Source organism: Seriola dumerili, unplaced genomic scaffold (genome assembly GCF_002260705.1).
Source record: "Seriola dumerili isolate Sdu_G_001 unplaced genomic scaffold, Sdu_1.0 BDQW01000149.1, whole genome shotgun sequence".
NCBI classification, from domain to species: Eukaryota; Metazoa; Chordata; class Actinopteri; order Carangiformes; family Carangidae; genus Seriola; species Seriola dumerili.
This window is the reverse complement of record NW_019174404.1, coordinates 16945095-16961131: the sequence shown is the minus strand read 5'-3', so window position 1 is coordinate 16961131 and position 16037 is coordinate 16945095. Positions and strand designations below refer to the sequence as shown.

General features: G+C 36.4%; 1 protein-coding gene across 1 annotated transcript; it reads right to left on the bottom strand.

Annotated features, from left to right (window-relative positions):
* Positions 1-65: 65 nt before the first annotated feature.
* On the bottom strand, positions 66-13731 carry LOC111225951 (calpain-1 catalytic subunit-like). Its single transcript, XM_022751016.1, has 22 exons — positions 13691-13731; positions 12262-12516; positions 11246-11315; positions 11042-11160; positions 10260-10393; positions 9988-10162; positions 8484-8558; positions 8232-8317; positions 7637-7711; positions 6330-6490; positions 5465-5622; positions 4392-4403; positions 4061-4269; positions 3834-3873; positions 3570-3638; positions 3061-3118; positions 2868-2929; positions 2584-2652; positions 2340-2418; positions 909-1025; positions 673-725; positions 66-514 (listed from the first exon to the last, which is right to left on the bottom strand). Exons 2-22 carry the CDS (start codon positions 12496-12498, stop codon positions 488-490), a joined length of 2085 nt encoding a protein of 694 aa, XP_022606737.1. The 5' UTR covers positions 12499-12516; positions 13691-13731; the 3' UTR covers positions 66-487.
* Positions 13732-16037: the final 2306 nt, after the last annotated feature.

The window sequence follows — 16037 nt, the reverse complement described above, 5'->3', positions numbered from 1 at the left end:
ATGACATATGATAACATTTTTTCTTTATCATTATTTTTACTGAAAAAAATCTAAAATGGTCCACATGGTAGTTAAAATGAGCTCGTCATGAATTGAAATTTTAAACATGTTTGTATGTTTTCATTTCATAAAGCACAGAGTGATAACATCATGAGTCTACTAATGATACCACAAATGCACAAATAAATGTAGATATGTAAGAAGAGTCTCCAGTCTAACATAAAACTTACAAAGGTAATTTGGTTATATGATCCATTATATATCATAGCATTGGTTATGTTATTTTGTCACATTAGTGTTGGTTGAGGCACATTATATAGTTACACAAAAAAAAATGCCCTTTAGTTACAGTTCATACTGCGTAAAGACTCATTCACAGAGAGATATATATTTTGTTCTTCATGCAATTTGGCAAATGAAAAGAAAACATTCTCTTTCATTCTCGTATAATTCCAGTTGAATTGTGCAGGCAACTGTCCATGTCAGGTTAGGTGTACATTGAAATATACATCCACTGGAAATAAAGAAAGAGACAGGTTACTAATGCTGTGAAAGATAACTTGGAAAACATATAATTATGTTCAGTTGTGTCATTTCTATCTAAGTTTTTTTTTTTCAACAGCTGTGTGTGTCAAAAGTTATAACCATGAGCTACTGACAATGTTTTATTACCTCTGACTCTCGAAGATTCATGGCTTTTCCATCAGACAATTGTGTGAAGATTTCTGTTGAGCAACACAGAATTTGTAAAAAAACAAACTGTCTCACCTAATACTGTAGGAAAACCTCCAATCTTTCCAGTATGAGGATATAGATTTGTACTCATTTGCAAGGCAACAATAGTAGACAGTTAATCGTATTACTTGTATTATCTATTGTCGTCATTTGTCCCACATAACTTGACTTACTGAACATGCAGTCCAAACGAAGGATGAGACTGATGAAACTCTCCAGTGACATGTGGCCAGAGGAGGCACCGTAGCGCAGAGCCATCAGATTCAGCATGTCATCGCTGACCCTCATTCCTGACAAACATACATTACAGGGTAAAAGTTCAGGAGTAGTTTGGGAATTTACTTTATTCCTGTAATATCTTGGCACAATGTCACATACCTTTCACAAACCAAATTAGAGTGAGAATTTGGCCTGTGTTAGCCACAATTAGCCTCAGTTGGCCACAGTTAGCCATAAATGCGTGTCAGCATCAAACACACATGTCTGACCTTGTTTGAATGTATACCAGATTTTTTCTTTTAATAACAGCAAAAATAAATTCGTGAACAACGAAAGAAATATAAATGAATAAATAAAATGTATGAAAAAGAAAAGGTCAAACCTCTAGCTAGTTGATTTTACCAATCAACTGCATTTTGTTTGGTATAAAAATGTTACAGGAAAAATACAAAAAATAGTATTCAAAAAGAGACTTCATAGTAACAATAGTGGGAATGACTTTGTTTTCCTAGCATTTCCCTTTTCAGGCAGCGCTGGCCTGTACCTTGGCTTTGCATTGCTCCAAACAAGCTTCTCCAAAGTATCCTTATTAAAGTTATCAAGCTGAGCTATTTCTAAACTTATTCCCCAAAACTACCCCTTTGGTTGGTTTGTTAGCAGTACTACATGGCATGTTAGGGAGTGATCTTAATTCAGGAAAAAAAAGATGATCAGTAACTTCTTTAAAGAGGCAGCGGAAACAAGTTGTTACCACATTGCTAAAATGTTATTTTAACCTGTTAAGTTGATATAGTGAAGTTGTTAGCAAACAATTGCCTATCTACACATTCAGTAGCTATGGATCAACATTAATGTTCATTCGGAGTTGTGTTTCTGGCCAATGTACGACCAATACTCAATCTTCATTTAGCTCTATTTTTGGTTTCCAAGTTAAATATGTTACTCTTTAGCCACTAAATGTTCCACTATATACCAGCTAATTGCTAATTTTGTCAGTCTACTGTTTGGTGCTGAGCAGGTACTGCTGGCCTTCTGCAACTGAAAACATTGCTATGAGCGCTGTGAACCAAAAATTGCATAAAAGAAAAGAATGAGCTGAAATAGGCTATTAGTCTCTGAATAAAGGGAAACTGTAGAGTCAGGTTTGTCACTAAACTTACATCTATTTTTTTCAGCTGATTTGCAGTTTTTAAATGTTAATGCACTCACCACAGATGACATATTTTTTCAAGGGAAAACGCTGCAAATTCAGTTATTTTGGAATTCAGTAATCACAATAACAACAGCAATAATAATAATAATAATAATAATAATAATAAAAGCGGCTTTTGTTCCATTCAATTAATTTATAATCAAAGGAATGAATGAATCCAAAGCTGGTTTACCTGAAGCCATGAATGCATTCCTTAGTTCACTCAGAGACAGCGTCCCGGTTCGTGAAACATCAGTCTTGAAGAAAATGTCCTTATAAAGAAAGAAAACACCAATAATCTTCCATATCAACTGTATATCTAGATGCACCCTTGTGGTAGAATGAACAGGCTGCTACACAATAATGCATGTTAATATTATTAAAAAAAAAATTATCTTTCTGTCTGACTTGTTTAACTAGGACTCAGATCTATTTACCTTGTATGTGGCGACTTTGTTCCACAGACGAACAAATTCCTCACTGTTGAGTTTGCCCGTGATGGATGTCTTTTTAACTCAGCATTAAGGCAACAAAGCTACACACGTCTTGGCCCAACCTTTCCTTCAAGTAATGTGAGTTAGTTACAATCACTGTGTGTGAAATTTTCTCTAAGTCTTTAAGTAGCTTCAACAGAGGACAATGAAAAAAGTGCAAATCTACTATTTAAATAGTGTACGTTTTACCAAATCATAATAATTTTATATGGATCATTAAAGGATACATCCATCAAAGCAACCATGCTGCGACAGGCATCAATGCTGAAGCCTCCAGATTTCAAGTCGCCTATATCAAACAGAAAACTTAGCATCAGCAACACAGCAATCTCACACAGAACTAAAAAAAGGTTAGTACAATGTATTTTAATGTTCATTGAGCACTTGTGCTGTAGTTTGAGAGTTTTTTATAGCCCAAACCTTTCAGGATTTTTTCATTCAGAAGCCTCTGGAGCTGCTCAGCATCTACCTCCTCATACTAGCAATGAAAGGGAAACAAATAAGATGGATTAAAAAAAAAAACCTTTAATGTCAAGAGAAAACTACACAACACCAGCTGAACATCACACGTTTGACATAATATAGCCTTAAACTTAATATGGCTAACATGTTAGCAAACAGTTGCCTATAGAGCAGCATTAGCATTCATTTGGAGTCTTGTTTCTTTTCATCTGATGAATAGAAATCCAACATTCACTCTACCTATAGCTCTAATATACATGGTAGCACTGAGGGTGATAATCCTCTGTGTGTTTCAAAAAGAGTGACCCCTTACACAGATGTTCATTTTATAAAAGAATTATGAGTGCAGCTTCAAACTGTCGATAAACTGGTAGATGCGGCATATCACGTTTTAATGAAAGGTTCCAAGTATTAATTAAACTCAGTAGTTACAATTATGCAAGTGAGACATGTAAGTGAGAAATTACCTTGTCTGAGTACTGGCGGAAAAAGGTCTTCTTATTTTCATCTTCCTCTGCATTTTTTACCTGCTTGAGCTGGAAATAACAAGTGAAAACAAACATGAGGAAACATTAAGTAATTTTACCCTAAATGAAATGTAAGTGGCAAAACATATTTCACATAATACGAGCAATAAAATATAGTTATATAACACAGTTATATAACACATGTAACACAATATAAAAATAATAAGAACCAACAATATTGTGATATTGTTAAATCTTGCGCACCTCTGGAACTGGCTCCTGATTATAGTAACCAGAGTTCTCACTGTGGGTAAAGACCAAAGACATTCCACATGGGATTAGTGTTTTGTATATTTTTTCTTAATATAAACACCAGTAATGTGTGACATATGCCATGCAGATTATTTTTGGATAATTTTGCACCATTGTGTGTGTGTCATATGTGTTATTTTTTAAGCCAAACAAAGTGTGAGAAGAGAATGTGTGCATACTAGCCATGGGTCTCTGCTTTGGATTGGATGATCAGGAGGAAGGAGGCTGTCTCATTGGCACTGAAAGTGGACGGCACAATCAGGTATTCAGCAGGCTTTAGCAGTAGGAACTCCATCACATCACGAGCATCCAGGTAGGCTTTCGTTTGGGCCACAGGTTGGCGGGTGTTGAAGAAAGTGGCTGGGAACTTCCCCTTCTGTGTCTTGTACTGTAATGATAAACACATATTTCAGCTCTATCTATATCTAAGTTATATCATTTAAAAGAGCTACACTGTGTGGATGGAGAATCTGTATTGTGAATAGTGATTGAGTTAAAATAGTTTCTTACTTGTTCAGTCACCTTGAGGGAAATCAGCGTATGATGAGTTCATGTTGGGGACAAAAGGCAAGTAATTCAATTAATAATTGTCAAATTTTCTACCAAGATATCACTAATAAATGCATATACAGTCGCACAGCAGACTCAGACTTAAGACTTAAACCTGCCCTGCTAGCCAGATGTTGTTTAACCTATAAAGACTTTGGATGGTCATTTACTGTGTTTACTTTCAGTGTTACTGCGACAATCCTTCAGTTCTTTAGAATGTGGTTCCATAAAAAACCTGAGATGTTTGTGGATCTGTCACTATTGATGTTAAAAGCCATTCACTTATTGATTCACTTATCATTTCTAATCTTCTAAAATTCTTACAATTACTCTTATTGACCAAGCCCCATGTGTGAAATCATAAGTGAAACTGCCACTTCATGCCAGGCACAAATTGTGGCCATTCCCTCATGGGTTTGTATACTCATTCATTACTGTTTGAAAGCACAATATCAGCAATGAAGCTGCACCAAAGTTGGAAGTAGGGGAGTTTACCAATTACAGTGAAAATATAACACGTGTATAAGCCAACCTGAATAATATTTGAGACTTGGAAAGTGTGGCATCATCAGTTTTAAAGGTTTTAATGATTATTTGATGTTTTGTTGTTGTTTTGTCATAACCTGTAAGAATTTCAAATCAAATCAATCAAATCATCAAATCAAACCCCATTTATGATAATATATATGGTCTGCATTTTTTCAGCAATCCTGTGTTACGGTTTGAACTTTTATCTTACTGATTTCAGCCTCCATGTTTACTGTTCACCAGTGACCAGGTGTGACTGATTGAATCAACTCTGATATCTTAAAAATTACAAATTTAAATATAGAAGCTTTTTTTTTTGCCTGCTTTTTGTTGAATATATTCAAGTACATTCAACATGAGGGCACAAAATGCTCAAAACCATGGTCTACAGCAGGGTTTCTTTGTTATTTTCACTTGATTTGACAACTGCAGTTACTTCCCATATATATTGTATGCATGTCATATCCACACACTGTGATAGAAAAACAATATAGACCAAAGTTTACTTCAAACACAGAGAATCCAATGTGGACATTCTGGACCAAGCGTCGGTTTCTCTTGTCTGGCTTTTGCATGAGAGACACCAGCATGTTTTTTCCGCCATCTTTTTCTGAATATGGACCATCAATTTTGACACGATACTGTGGATTAGTCCAGAAACTGTCTGGTAGACAAAAAAAGAAACAAAGTTTATTTGTTGTATTAATATAAAGTTGAAAGCAAAGCTAGATGAACATCAATCTCATCAACATGAACTCATTGTAATATTTACTTATTGTGTATATAACATGGAAAGCTGAATGAGTTGAAGTTGTGTATTACATTGCATTGTAGCAGAATTGTTTTTATTGCAACTTTTAACTGTCCTTCTTTGGTTGCATGACGCTAACCAGATGTCCAACCAAGATAAGGTACCAAGTAAAACCATGTTACGGTGACGCCTTGTCTTATCTTATCTCTGCTTTACACTGTGGGGTTTTCCCCTTATGGCTTTCAATTGTATTTAACAAGGAAGAACTCTGTTCCAATGTTTTGTCTTTGAACCTCTGATGATTCAGGAAGTGTTGACTGTTGCTTGTGGTCACCTAATGCCTGCATTTTATGAAATATTTGACTAATTTTACAATGTTAGTGTCGAGGACTGTCATTGCTGCAGCAAATGTGACAACAGTCTTTGAAACATCAACAGGTAATTCGGGAGCACTAGCTTAGCCTGCTTCCAGAACAGCAAAGTAAAAATTAGCTAGCTCAGTGATTGTTTATGAGGAAGAACGATTCATCAACAATGATATTCTATGAAGATATTCTACTCAAATATAAAGCTTCTATATTATCTTAGGTCTTTATTATGTCCAGATATCCCGTAAGTACCTCGGTTATTCATGCATCCTCCAGCAGTGGTTCCTGCAACCCATCTGCCCTCATATGTGGAGGTGTTCCAACGAGAAGAGGAGTTTCCATCAAGGAAGTCTGGACTTGTGCAGCAAATGTCAAGATCTGTGTAGAACTTACAGAAGTCTTCCATGGTCATCCTGTCAAAACAAAAGATTAATTCAGACACACAAATAGTTTTTTTTCTGGATGTGATGCTGGAGATATGAAACCATATGCTTGACAAAGACAGTACAAGATTATCATAAAAGATGAACCTATTGTTCACACGTGCCGTGCATGTCTCCCAGCAGAAATAGACAGAGAAAAGACCTCTTGATGTCATATTCACATCGTACCTGCAACATTACACAAAACTGACACCTTCCACTATAGTTTCTCTGTCTAGGCTGAATCTGAATATGTCAAAGATATGAAAAAATATTTTTTAACCATTTAGCAGCTGCAATTGGAGACAGTAACATTTTGCTGACGTTTTCTGTCAAACTAAGATCAGAAATTAATCTATAATGAAAAGAAATCCAACATTCCAGTAACCTGCAAACTCAATGTAGAGAGATAGAGCTGCAGCAATAGCAACAAAGCAGAGATGCAGCCGGTGTGAACACACATGCGTGCTTCTCCGCAGCAGTTCAGGAACGTCAGCTGCCACGCTCACACAGCAGTAGTCTAGGCCATGGTTATCTCATGCCTTGACTACTGCAATGCTCTTCTAGATGGCCTCCCTTCACACACAGTGAAACCCTTACAGATGGTCCAGAATGCGGCAGGCCCCTCTGGTCTTCAATCAGCCTAAAAGGATTTATGTCACTCCTCTGCTCATTGACCTACAGGCTACCCATGGCAGCCCGAATCAAATTCAAGTAACTAAAGCATGCCCTCAGAAAAAGAAGTTACTTGACAACTAACAGCGCCCTCTCAGAGAGAGTTGTGAATTTGATTTCCCACAATGTACGTTTTGTCTGAAAATGTGCAAACAGCAAAGAATGCCTAAAGTGCTTTACCTTACATCACACTTAAATCATGTATATATTCTCACCACCATACTGACATAATTTAAAATTTAAAATGTGTCTTTCTCTTTTGAATATAGAGACATGTAATATGTTTTATTATCAATGCCTCATAAGTCATAATTTTCTATTTGTTGCCATTGTTAAGCATAGTTGTTAATATCTTATGTTTCAGAGCCACTGATTCGTACTTGTTTCTGGGTGTGCATGATTGGCACAGAGAACATTCTGATGCATAGAGAAGGTTCCCACATCGTTACCTAATTTGCTTACCAAAACTCTCCATCATCATCCACTGAATGGCACGTCTTACGATCATGAGCACTCACGGTTTGCCACAGCAACGACCTTGAAGACAATTTATCATTTAAGTAATAGGAAAGACATTATTTTATTATCAGTAGTTTTCAACCTTAATGTCCCTGAGGTTAAGAACTTGTGCCTCTCACCTTTCTTCTCAACACATATGCAAATCAAGGTCCTTGCAGGTGGTATTTACTGCGATTGAAAAGCCAGTGTTAAGCTGCCTTTAGGGCAAGACTTAACAGTGGATAACTTTACTGTCACTGGTAAAACCAGTTTAAAATAACCAGAGGGAGATTTTCAGAAGACAGCTTAATATGCTTTTCATGGCCCTTATACATATGATCTTTATCCTTTTATGTATTACATACAGGAATGTGCAGTACATATGCCACTGACGAGATAATATTTTGAAAAGAAAAAATGTGTGTTTGTGTGTGTTAGTGACAATGAATACATTTTCACTTATCTTGTCATTTGAAAATAATCTCAATATTTTTGCAACAGCAAAAAAGACCTATAGTATTTCTTTGCAAGACAGTCACTGAGTGAGAGTTGTTCTTACTGATCGCTCCAGTCTCCTTTCCACTCTCCTTTGCCCCATGGGTTCCACAAACGCACCAGGTTTACAAGTTTCCCTTGGCTCATCATCTGACCATCAATCATCACAGAAGAAGGGACCATGATTATGTACCATAAATGTAAAAATGCAACTGCAGTAGGCATAAGGTTAACACAACATTACGATCACTATCAGAGAAATTACATTACATTTACTTCCAGTTCCAAGTGCAACGTTTCAAGTGTAATCCTTTACCTGTTTGACACCTGTGACAGTGTAAGCATGGCCTTGGACCAATCCATTTGGTAGTACAGTGTTGGCGGAGGTCTCCTATAAGCAAAGACATTTATAATTGCTGAGAGTTGACTCATCTATGGTTTTTAAAAAAATTACACATCTCTATTAATACATACACACTCATACACAAAACATAAAAAGTTTGAGTTCTAAAAAACATTTGTCATGACACAAAAATGATATAGACAGAAGAAAGCTGTTAGTAAGTTACTGGAAGGTAGGTTGAGCTACGAGGACGAAGAAAACGGCCAGATCTCTTGAGACTCAGACGAGAATTCACCTTGCACCTTGATCCCTGTGAGGACGTATGAGTAGGGCTCATACCAACCTCTTTCAGACCTATTTCATCATTTTAGCATGCTGTATCTCTTTAATATGTGTCTGGGTTATATTCATAAATATTAGCAAGAAATATTTTACTGCAATTTATTCATTTTCTTCTTTTTTCATCTTTATTCAGAGTCTTAGTATAATATGTAATGCCTAATAAGCAACACTAGACTCGCTGCACTTTCTACACTGGCTGCTTCAAATTGTACTCAGACTAACTAAACGACGAACTAAGTTTATTTAACGGACTTGAGAGATGCTGGTGGGTAGATTTTATTACCTTTGGACAAAGTCAGGCTATCTTTTACCGAATGTTTCCAGTCTTTGTGCGAAGCTAAGCTTACCAGCTGCTGGCTTTGCCTTGATATTTTATGCTAGCTATTGGGGAACGTATAAATGTATTTTTCAAAGCTAAGCAAGAAGAAGTTTGAAGGTTAGTCTTTTAAAATGGGTTGGTTGTGGTATGTTTACAGTTTGTCCACATTTCATTAGGATAAAACTTTATATAAAAGGAATACTGAAAAATATTTGGAGGAAACTTGGATATGCTGACAATTTCTCTTATGCAGCGATCCACTAATCTGATGTTACCATGTCTTTCCATCTATAATCCATTAATTTTAGTGAAACCTGTTTCTTTTTTTTTAAAGTATGTATTTTTTGGGCTTTTTTTATGCCTTTATTTGATAGTACAGTAGAGAGACAGAGAGAGGGGGAATGACATGCAGCAAAGGCCGTCCGATGCGGACCTCGAACCGGGACCAACTGCAGCAAGGACTGTAGCCTCTACACATGGGGCGCCTGCTTAGACCACTACGCCACACGACGCCCCATGAAACCTGTTTCTTTAATAATTTGTGCAGGACAACGTCATCATTTCTCCACATTTCAAGAAACCAGTCTTTCTCTGCCTATTGCCTATTTGGATGCACTGAATCTAAAATATTAACAACTACTTTTTGCCTTCAGAGCAGCTATTCAGTTGAGAAATATATTTTAAACTTGAATCTGTCTTTTTGTCCAAGTTGAAGTTAAGTGTCTTGTTGTACATATAAGTAGGCTACGTGCACTTTGCAAAAAAGATTAAAAAGGAATCTGTGGTGTTTGGTTTGCGTGGTATTTTAGTACTTACCCCCTGAGGTGTACCACAGCCCATCAGTGAGTTAGAGCTACCAGCCCTGTACATCAGCTCCCACAGGTTTTTAGGAGGATCTGACAACTGGATGCACATGTGGACACCACCAGTGAAGTCCATCATAGCCTCTGCAGGAGTTCCAGCACACATGTCGGCATAGGAACCACACACCCTGACAAAAGTAGTGATATTGTTTGATTGTTTGATTATTTGAGAAATAAGGCAAAACTACTTTATGTTTGAGAAAGAATGCATGTTTTTTTTCATACTTGGCATAGGCTTTCTCCAGCAAAGCAGGCCAGAACTCATTTGGGTCCTTGGAGTGGACGAAGATCAGTCTGCCATTGATTGTCGGTAGCTTGTCATCAATGATAACATCCACCCACCTTCCAAACCTCCAGAACTGAAGAGATTATAAATATTAAAGAAAATTAGATCCATTTACTGCCAAATGACTTAAAATGAAAGTAGAACATGAGACTGAATGTTAAAGGATTTAAGTTCTGTATCCATATGTTGTCAGTAATTGTTTTTGTGGGGTGAGAAATCATATTGTTATTCATATTAAATAAAGAATTTCAGTGAATAATTTTCTTGGAAGTGAAAGTTGGTCATTTTGGCTCCGTACTCCAGAGCACTGGATGAAGCAGTGATTGCAAGGTTAAATTGCAGCTTTAAACTGATTCTACAGCATTGGCTACACACAGTGGCATTTTTTTGTTAACACAGTCATATTTACATTCAGTATGGTATGCTATTGTTTGTATCCTTGAGGCCTGACAAAGGTATTTAAAGCACTTGCTTTCCAATAAATTTAGCAAAGCCAATTTTATGAATATTTTGAGGCCTGCACATTTAGTACATGCTAGTAAAGCATTAAATACACACAAAACTATAACTCTGAGCTCCATAGCTTCAAGTGTTTTGAGCCAATGACTGGCCTTAGTCTACAACCCATGGACATCAGCAGACATTTGAAGCATTGCAGTTCTCACAATGTAAATATACCACTAACAATAATAACTTGTGTCAAGTTTGTGTGTGCATTTACCCTGAAGTGAAACAGTCCACAGTAGTTCTCATCAAATGTTTGCTCCAGAGGAACAACTTGCCCGAGGACATGATTCTGGAAGGTCAGAGCTCCAATAGATGCAAGAAACCAGCAGTTTCCTGAGTAAAAACATTTTTGTTAAGGTATCAGAAGGACATTTAAGCACAACAATAAAAAAAATAATGAATTAAGATATTTCCCTACCAAGTACTCCTTGACCAAAGTCAAACCTGGAGATCCCATCAAGTACGAAGGATGGATTAGGAGCAATTTTCTGAAAATGAAAGTCAATAAAACGTAATAATTGTATAGTATAGTATAGTAGTGTATCTTAATACAATACAGATGAAGAAGAGATCCCCGTCTAACTTTAATGTAAAATTTTGGGGACAAAAATTGCATTCCTAAATTTAACTGATTTATGAGGCTTCAAGGGCCAATGACTCAAATGTGACCTCAACTCTCAAGGTGTGAACAACTCCTCAAGAGCTTAAATACCAGAGACTCCTCACCTGTCAGTTAGAAGTTAAGAAGCTGTACTTTTCCGACCATTTGTTGTGTAAGAACTGACATTTTTACAAAAATGAAGTTCCTAAAGTTATTTTGAGTTTGAGTTTTGGATGAGAGGTAAACGTCTTCTACAACCACAAGCAAGTCCAGTTACCTTTGTATAGATACCATGACCTGGATTACTGAGAATCAGCTAGATAGTCAGAGTATATCAAATCAAGTAGGCATCTTACAAAGCTTTTTTTTGTCTTCTTCATGTGAAGGCGTTTTCTTCCTTCCAGTGTGCTTTCATTTTGTAGGCCTCACTATTGAGAGAGAAAGTTGTATATCTCTATATCTATGCTTACATCTTAATCAACTAGGTTATAGGACAAAAATGTCAGTTAAGAACAAACACATTTAGCTAAACTGCTACCAAGACACCGTTTACTATGTCACCTTAACCCTATCAGCTAAAGCTTAGAGCTTACGAATATGTATGTATAAGAGCACATGTTGTACAACCTTCCCACCCTCTCTTCCAAACATTAGGGAGAGCCGGGAGAGACACAGGGAGACAATGTAGACAGATTGAGTAGAAAGTGGTAAACACTGAATCACTGTAAAATGATATTGTAAGTTTTAATCTTAGCTACGTCAGATGATTCAACATCAACATTTGGTGTGATGCTGGATTTCCTCTGCACTTTAATGCTTTCAAAAACACTCACTGCTGGTCTCAGCCACACCACAAGGTCCAGGTCAGAAGGTCTCAGCAACCCATGGCCGATGGAGTTCCTGTCAGGGGGGAACATGTCATCAATGTACCTCACTCCTTGTATGAGACAGTACTGTTTGAGCTGCTTGTAGTCTTGGTTTAAGAATCCCTCAGGATTGGCGGAGCTCCCGTAACCGTCCTGCTTGTGACGAGCCTCCATGATGTTCAGACACACACCGGGAGCAGGCATTGCTGCGGTTTTTGCGTTCTGTTACAGAAAAGAAGATCCAGAACAATTTTGATATTATATATAATTTTGCATGCAAGTTTGAGATATACTAAGAAATAAGAAATTAAAGTTAAAACCATCAAGTGTCTAAGTCGAGTGTTGGGTTGGGTTGAGATCAGGGCCCAAATTAAGAATAAAAACCTAATTTATGGCACATTTTATTTAATGTTGTTACATTTAACAACTTACCCATACCTAGTGTAAGAATACTTGACATGATTAATCACAGGTATGCTTACAGTAGGCATAAACACATATATAATTTACTTCATTTTTTTGTGTGAAATCCTTAACATGTCAAGTTGCAATTAATGTGAAATTGACAACAAACTATATTTTTTAGTAATATAGGGATGAAATAATAGAAAAAGGTAACAAATTGAAAACTAAATTAGAGCAAAAATTGCCATTAATTCAATGGCAGCTTGTTGTGTACACTGCTTATAAAAACAAGAAGGAAAAGTAATTTAATATCCAATCAAATGTTTAAATCAAATGCCAATAATGCACAATTCTTCACCTACATTTCCAATATTATTTTGTACGATCAATAAATAATATTTCTTAGCATGTGTGTGAGCTTCTATGTTTCTGTGCAGCAGCCATCTAGGATCTTTTATCAACCAACTTAAGAGACCCCTGAAGTTCTTTTAAATCTAAGACTATTTTAATATTATATATAATTTATAAATTGTAATATTATATATTATAATTAGAAATTGCATTAAAAGCTTTAATTCATAAGTTTGTGAGTAAAAGTTTTTTCAGCTTTGTTTCACTTAAATCCAGAATTTCACTTATAACAGTTTAATAAATACAAGCTCTGGTGATTGCAAAACATCACGAGACATATTATTTTAACATTCATCATAACATCTAGTGACCAACGTAAGTGAAAACTTACATTATGAAATATTCTACAACTACTACCAATAGAAAATATTGGAGTGGTCCTATACTTTAAAAAGTATGATTATTAATAGCATTAAACAGTAACAGAAACAGTAATGGTATATTTAGGAGGTCAAAGGTATCTTTATAACATATCACTGTTTAGTATGTAGTTCAAAAGCATAACATTTATTCTAAAGACAACTTTGTGACATGGAATCTGAATCAACTGGTTTAAATTGTTGTTTTTTGTAGATCTTACCTCACTGGCTCTGGAGAGAAGATTTACGGTGCAGTAAGGAGAGAAGGTGAATCAGCAAGTAAGAGAGGAGAGGCTTTTAACACTTATATAATGCCTGTAAATGCCTCAAGCTACCTTTGCGTCCTTGTGTTTCTCGCTAAGATCTTCCAACAAACCCCACCTGTTGTCACCTGCAGTGTAATCTTACGCTTCTTTTGGCTTCTATGGGACAGACAGAGGGAATGACAAAGTGAGAGAGAGAATTTCACTTTCGATGAAAAGACCTGATAGAAGTTCATATGAGGGAAGTGAAGCAGGCTTGACCTTGTTTCTTTGTGTGTTTATTGTGGTTGTAGAGTGGTTGTCAGTGATTAATCAAGATATAAAACTGTAACATTAAGAGCACTGGCTGCTCATAGCCTCAATGCGAGTCAGGTCCATATCCTTACATGAACCTTGATACACTGTCATGGAGTATCTCTCTTGTCATTATAAAACAAAATTAACACCGAATCAAGCGAGTCAAGATGCAACCAGCAGCTGTCCTCTTTAGCTGAGCAGCGGGTGATTTCATCAGGGAAGGATGGGAGGGAAACTGATCTGGTAATTTATAAATGCTGCATTATTTATTTCTTACATCGAAGACCATCATCAATAATTATCTAATATAGCCATGACCATGTGTTTGTCATGCCTCATAAACTTAAACAGAAAGCAGGAAGCAGTATAATTATTAACTAACTTAATAATACTACTCAGAGATCCATGAGTAGAAAAAAATCTCCATTAAAAAGAATTATTCTATTTAAAAAATATATCAATTTAAAATCATCAACACATACAAGTGAAAAATGTACCACAGAACATTAATTTGTCATTGTACCGTAGCAGACTTTGTGATTACATCTCTTTATTTGTTTTGTGCACAGCATATCTAAATAGATCATGCATCTTTATTCTGCTGTTCTCCTGTCCTTTATCTCACTGTGCAAACACTTGAAAAAACACAGTTGCGAAACAGGAGTCAGTCATCCATAACAATCCTTGGCTGTTTACAGTTTTAAGAACAGAGATTAACAACACTTCTCAAGAAAAGCAGCTGTGGTGACAAACTCCATTTCTCAAAAAGAAGTTGGCCGATCAATCCATTTTTAATGAGAGCATAAAACAGATGCCTGCCAATGTCAATACATGCTATCACACTTACCTCCATTTACAGGAATTTCAAACCAATACACCAGTGATCTACAATAATATGCCAAAGTCATAATCTCTGGGTTATTTGTTCTGTAACCCCTGTTCTCTGATAACAAGAATGAAGAGTCTCCCTCGCTTTATTCTCTCACGAAGCACTTGACTGTCACTCCAGAGACTGGGGTTCACATCCGCAGTCCAGCCTGTGCTTGGATTTACGCTACAAAAGCACTTTGGAGAAGAAAGACTGTGATATTGGTTAAATGTAAACACTTTGTGCCTGAAGTCACTGTGAAAATACACTTCTTTGCTTCCTGGCAGGGTCAGATGAGAAGAATGATACCAATTGCATGTTTGTACAGTTATGAATCTATAGCCAGGCGCCTGTTAGCTTAGTTTAACACAATGGTGATTGATAAGTGAAAGGGTGTTAAACAATGAATCAGAGAGAAACAGCTAGCCAGGCTCTATCCTAACAAAATCTACCCACCAGCATCTTTCAAGTCCACTAATTAAATTCAGTTGTCTGGATACAATCTGAAGCAGCCAGTGGAGAAAGTGCAGAGTGTAGTGTATTTTATCAGGTAATTACAGATTATACTAAGAAATTGAATAAATTGTAAAAAAGAAAATGAATAAATTACTGTAAAAATGCTGTAACATGTCTGACACAAGGTGAAATGACCACTCATTTAAACAGTTGGTTTACACAACAGATATTCTTATTTGACCGTAGTGGAGATTATACTTGCCGAGGTTATGAGATTACACTGTGAGATTTGTTCCATCCTAATACACATGAGAGGAATGTTAAACAAAAGCCTAATTGTGAAAAGATTGCGTAGGAACGGCTTACTACCAGGAGCTAGTCTCCAAATGTATCAACATGTCTGTGCAATGTAAATCTTGGCTGCCCCACATCATAGCATTGCAGACTCCACTTCTTAAGGATCAGAGGATGAATAAAACCTGAAATTTCATGCCACACAGGATGACTTCTCTACACTTCAAATTGTAAAGACAAGTCACGGATGGGCTGTTATGGTGAAATAGTGAAGGAAAAATCTTCCTGAGTTTTCATTCTGATTCATGTTGCTGTTTTGGAAGACTTGAAGTACAGGCGACCTCATTAAGAAATAGGCAATACCTTGTGACCAGTATGACTTTTACACAA